The sequence below is a fragment of the Marmota marmota genome, unplaced genomic scaffold, assembly GCF_001458135.2.
Source record: "Marmota marmota marmota unplaced genomic scaffold, marMar, whole genome shotgun sequence".
Classification (NCBI taxonomy): Eukaryota; Metazoa; Chordata; class Mammalia; order Rodentia; family Sciuridae; genus Marmota; species Marmota marmota.
Window position 1 is genome coordinate 4622240 of NW_025999895.1, and position 5844 is coordinate 4628083.

General features: G+C 48.2%; 1 protein-coding gene across 1 annotated transcript in view; it reads left to right on the forward strand.

The window, feature by feature from the left end:
* The window catches only part of Jmjd6 (jumonji domain containing 6, arginine demethylase and lysine hydroxylase), a 5615-nt gene extending 138 nt beyond the window's left edge, over positions 1-5477 (forward strand). The window contains exons 2-7 of the mRNA XM_048796668.1: positions 3-605; positions 1086-1372; positions 2616-2713; positions 3226-3314; positions 4017-4155; positions 5072-5477. Coding sequence (XP_048652625.1) covers positions 3-605; positions 1086-1372; positions 2616-2713; positions 3226-3314; positions 4017-4155; positions 5072-5203 — 1348 coding nt within the window. The 3' untranslated portion in view covers positions 5204-5477. The remainder of the gene's footprint in view (positions 1-2; positions 606-1085; positions 1373-2615; positions 2714-3225; positions 3315-4016; positions 4156-5071) is intronic.
* The last annotated feature ends 367 nt before the right edge of the window (positions 5478-5844 follow it).

Sequence of the window (5844 nt, forward strand, 5' to 3'; positions counted from 1 at the left end):
AGCGGCCGGGGTCGCGGGCCGGGCGTGGGCCTGCGGGAGCGGGGCGGGCCTCCGGCGGCGGCGGCTCTGGGTGCGAGGGGCGCCCAGCACGTGGCCCCCTCCGGAGCCTGTGTCGGAGGTCGCCCATGTCTGTCATTGCTGGTTGATCCTGGGGGACACCCTTATCTGCCTCCGGGCTCATTTTCTAACTGGACAGGCCTTTTCTGGTTCCCTCAGGATAACGTGGAAAGGGCGGACGCTTTACAGCTGTCGGTGGAAGAATTTGTTGAGCGATACGAAAGACCTTATAAGCCCGTGGTTCTGCTGAATGCCCAAGAGGGCTGGTCTGCGCAGGAGAAATGGACTCTGGAGCGCCTGAAAAGGAAATACCGGAACCAGAAGTTCAAGTGTGGCGAGGATAATGATGGCTACTCGGTCAAGATGAAGATGAAGTACTACATCGAGTACATGGAGAGCACCCGGGATGACAGCCCCCTCTACATCTTCGACAGCAGCTATGGTGAACACCCCAAAAGAAGAAAACTTTTGGAAGACTATAAGGTGCCCAAGTTTTTCACTGATGACCTTTTCCAGTATGCAGGAGAGAAGCGCAGGCCGCCCTACAGGTAAAGTATTCCGTAGCTCAGTGGTTCCAATCTCATCCACACCAGCCTTGGGTAGCAGAGTTCAGTGTGCTGACCTTCTTCTGAAAAAGTGAGTGAGCTACTCTCCCTTGGCTGAACATTAAGTCATTTAGGGACCCACTAGGAGGAGATTGTGACTTAACTAGTCTAGGGTCTATTGGCTAGTCAATCCTAAAACTCCCCAGGAGACTTAAATGTGCAATTAAAGCTGAACCACTGATGTCTTAGGGAAGTTTTAATAATTACAGTTTAGCAATAAACTATATCAGTAATTTTTTCTTTTTTCTGTGAGATATCAGTCCTCACACAGTTCACTTAATATTTCTATGTATCAGAATGCCTACAGTCTCAGAAATGAAGAAAGAACCATGTGCAAAATATAATATACAGTAAGAACTTTCTTCTGTGTCCTGTATGCATAATTAAGTCACCTTTCCTGTCTTGGGTGTGTCTATCCTATAGGTGGTTTGTGATGGGGCCACCGCGTTCTGGAACTGGGATTCACATTGACCCTCTGGGAACCAGTGCCTGGAATGCCTTGGTTCAGGGCCACAAGCGCTGGTGTCTGTTCCCAACAAGTACTCCCCGAGAACTCATCAAGGTGACCCGAGAAGAAGGAGGGAACCAGCAAGACGAAGCAATTACCTGGTTTAATGTTATTTATCCCCGAACACAGCTTTCAACCTGGCCACCTGAATTCAAACCTCTGGAAATCTTACAAAAACCAGGAGAGACTGTCTTTGTACCAGGTATAGATGAGCTGAAAGAAAACACATTCTCTGGTTTTGGGGGCGTTGTGACAGGCGTTTGCAGTACTGGGTCTCAACCCTAAAGGAAGCTCTACCACTGAGCTCCATCCCCAGCCTTTTTTGTTTGTTTTTTTTTTTTTTGTTTTTTTTTTAATTTTGAGACAAGGTCTCTCTCACTAAGTTGCCCAGGCTGCCCTAGAATTTGCAGTCTCCTGCCTCAGCTTCTTGAATCACTGGGATTACACGTGTGCACCACCACATGAGGCCCAAGAACATATTTTTTTAGAATACTTATTTTTTAGTTGTAGTTGGACACAATACTTTTATTTATATATGGTGCTGAGGATCGAACCCAGGTCCTTGCACATGCTAGGCAAACACTCTACCACTGAGCTATAATCCGAGCCCCCAAGTACATTTTTTGATTGCAGTAATTTGTCTACTCATTTTTTTTTCCTGCTAAAATAATTCACTGTATTTCACATTGCCTACTCATTTTGGAGATAGATATATAGATATATATATAGATATATATATATATATACATATACATACACACACACACACACACACACAATGAATCCAGAAAGTTCTTTTGCACCTTCCAGATTCATGAACTGACCTGTGTGGTGACTGAATCTCAAGTACAAAAGGAGCTCTTACCCATATACTGTGTAACTAGAGGTTACCTAGTATCTCTGAGTTGGGTAGCAGTTTGTGTCCATGTCTAAGTTGTTTGTTATTTTTGTTTTGTTTTGGTGCCAGAGATCTAACCCAGGGCTAGTAAATAGGCTGGGTTGAGTTAGGAAATCTCACATCAGACAACCACACTTTGATAGGTGAAGCTTACAAGAGTAAAAGTATTTGAGGTGGGTGTTCTCTTCCTAGAAGTTGAAGAACTTTCCACCTTTAGGCTACAGCTTTGGATTACCAGGGGTCAATAAACTTTTTCCATAAATGGTCAGAGAGTGAATATTTTAGACCCTGTGAGCCACACAGTCTCTCACAATCACTCGACTCTGCTCTTTGGAAAATATCTATAAATGTTCAAAACGGGTCAAGTGTAGCTGTGTTCCAGTAAAATTTTATTTACACTTATCCCTGGGTCAGGAGCAGTTTACTACACTGTGTCGTGTCTGAGCTGTCCCTTATGGATAGGAAGGCGCGATTTCTGGAGTAGGTGTCACAGGGTATTTGTGTGTAAGACCAAACCCTGTTGAACTGTTTATTTGTTGGATTTCAGGAGGCTGGTGGCATGTTGTTCTCAATCTTGACACCACCATTGCTATCACCCAGAATTTTGCCAGCAGCACCAACTTCCCTGTTGTGTGGCACAAGACGGTAAGAGGGAGGCCAAAGTTATCAAGGAAATGGTATAGGTGAGAACCTTTTTGATTCTTACTTTGCTTTGTTCTAATTGCTACCCCAGAGGTAAAATGGCAAGAGTCCACTGCTGCAGTACCATGTGCTGACTTTAGAGAGGCCCGGGCAGAGCTGGGGCTGCACACCTGACAGGGAGCAGAGAGAGGGACCAAGGTCAGGGCTGGTGCTCAGGACGCTTGCCAGCCTCCAGGTGGCAGGGTGAGGCTCTGCATGTTCTATCAAAGCCACTCCGACAAAACATGCTCACGATTGGGATCGTTTCTTGTTTTGCTTTGTTTTTTTTTTGTTTTTGTTTTTGTTTGGTTTTCAAGGCTAGCACTAGCAAAAGAAGCCCTTTTGTTTAGGTTTTATTTTGGTTGTTTCTTTTTCTTACCCAGACGTATTATTCCCATTTGAACTTACTGCCTTCAGTTCTTATGAGTGAGGTGACTGCCCTGGAGACTTAGCTCCTCTGTTTATCCACAGAACAGATACAGCACGGGCAGCGGCAGTGCAAGCCACCCCCAGCCACCCCGTGCCACTGTGTCCCAACCCTGACCTGGAGGGACCAGCTCTCGGGGTAAGAGAGGGATTCTGGCTTGTTCAGTGCTCCTCCCTGCTGAGAGGGCCAGCAAGGGTGGTGGCTTCTGTTCCCCTGACTCAGCACTTGAGGCCCACCTCCTCTGCCCTGCAGGCCGCAGAGTGCTGTGGCCCTGTCACTCCAAGGCCTTATGTACAGCAGGTCTTTTGTGGCGGGCGGCTGCTCTTGATGCCCGTTCAGCTCATCTTTCAAGTGTGGGGGGTGGTCTCTCTTGTTTGACACCTAATTTCTTACAATCCTAATTGTTTCTGCCCTGACTAGTAGAGTCTAACCAAACCCGACTCGTTAGGGCTGTGCTGTGGAAAGGAGAGGTCTAAAAACTAAGAACTAGCTAAGAAAGTTTCAGGAAAAAATAAAAAGTAGAAGAGGAGCTGTTTCTCCCCAGGGAAGAACCAAGGCAAGCTTGGGGGGTGCTACCCCTACTGTGGTGGCCCGGCTGCTCATCCTATGGGTAGTGATGGATTGCGTGGCACTAGAATGTCATTTTCTTTTAGAAAAATGTGGGTAGTCTATGAGGGTCTGCACCCTGCCGGGGCTGTGCTCCCTTGCCGTTGTGCAGCAGCCTTCTGCCAATCCCTGGGTGTTTCTAGGTATTTCGAAGTGATGCAGGACCCCACTTGGAGTCACTGTGTGTGGGCGTTGCCACCTGTGACAGCACTGAGGGTGTCCCTTGCCTCTCAGGATCTTGAGGCAGGAGCACCCTGAGCTGGCAGTCCTGGCGGATGCTGTTGACCTCCAGGAGTCCACAGGCATTGCTTCCGACAGCTCCAGCGACTCTTCCAGCTCCTCCAGCTCCAGCTCCTCTGACTCAGACTCAGAGGTAAGGCCCAGCTTGCCCGCACTGGGCCCTTGAGCTCAGGGTACCCTGCAGACCAGTGCAGGAGAAACAGGCTGTGAAGCGTTTTCTTCTCCTTTCCAGCACCACAAGTGCTACCATGCCTGCCTAGCCCTGGACTCTGCCCATGCCACAGCTTTCCATGTGTACATGAACATTTGGGTGTTTGGGGGAATCTGTAGATAACCCAAGATCACACAGCTGGCAAACAGTGTCAGAATTCAAACTCACATCACATCAAAGCCCTTGAGGTGGTACATTGTAAGCCTAGAAACTCAGCAGACCCAATTGACTGCTTTAAGGTAAGAGTGATATTGGGTGAGGGATACACCCTTCACATAGGAAATTTGTGTCTTTTTTTGGTACCAGGGATTGAACTCTGGGGCACTCAACTATATCCCTAGCCCTATTTTGTATTTTTTATTTAGAGACAGGGTCTCATTGAGTTGCTTAGTACCTCGCTTTTGCTGAGGCTGGCTTTGAACTCTCGGTCCTCCTGCCTCAGCCTCCTGAGCTGCTGGGATTACAAGTATGTGCTGCTGCACCCAGCTGAAATTTGTCTCTTAATGTCACTGTACTTGTGTTCTTTTACACATTGAGCTCTTTGTTGGAGGAGTGAAATTCTGTAATGCAATTTCAGAATGCCAGCTTGATTTCAACCCATAAACCTTTGGTGAGAGGCCAGTGGAGCAGGGGAACTTTGGCACCTTAGTGAATCTGTGATTCATAGGAAGCCAGAAGCATCCGCAGAGGTTGATGCTAGACTGGCAGAGCCGCCATCGATGGCTGCTTTGCTTCTTGGAGAAAGGGGACAGGAGTCTGTGCTCTTTTGTGGTTCAAGATTTGTTGGTGAAGTGGGGTGCACCCAGGCTGAACCCTTGCTTTTCTTTCCTGTGTGCAGTGTGAGTCTGGGTCTGAAGGTGAGGGGACAATGCACCGCAGGAAGAAGAGGAGGACGTGCAGCATGGTGGGAAACGGGGACACCACCTCACAGGACGACTGCGTGAGCAAGGAGCGCAGCTCTTCCAGGTGACAAGCACGGCTGTTGTGTGCAGGGACGTGCTCACGGCGAGGGCAGGGCCCAGGGAGGGCAGCCTGTTGGGATCCTACAGACCAGGAGGGGGCTGACGCATGCCAGAGGAGGAGGACACTCTTGGAACGGGACCGCTCACTCAGCGTTGGCTGCAGTAGCTTTTTCTCTGCTACCTATGCAAATTGAGGAGGCTTGTTTTATCATAAAAAAGGCAAGAGTGTGAGTGGTGCCAAGAAGACCCTTTACACTATTTAATAAAGATGAGTCCATTTTACACCTGACATTTTTCCTTTGGGAGTACCAGACCGCCATGTTGCTCTCTCCTTGTGGTCTGTATGGAAATCGCTTTCCCTGCTGGTGGGTCCTGGTGGTGAGGTGGCAGCTGGAGCAGTGAATGGGGACCCTGAAGCAGAGCCTCCTACCTCTCCTCCCAGTTTGCTGGGGCTGCTTTGAGTCCTCGGGCCAAGTTGGACAGCAGCAAATTGCTCAAGTTTTCTACAACATCTTAATCCCATTTCCAAGTTTATATTTTCTTTTGAAACAAGATTGGATCTAAAACTTCAGAATTAGTAACAATGTATTTGCCAACACCTGCCCTTATTCCTTTTGCCCACAGCAGAGGGTGTTCAGTTTGCGTGTCT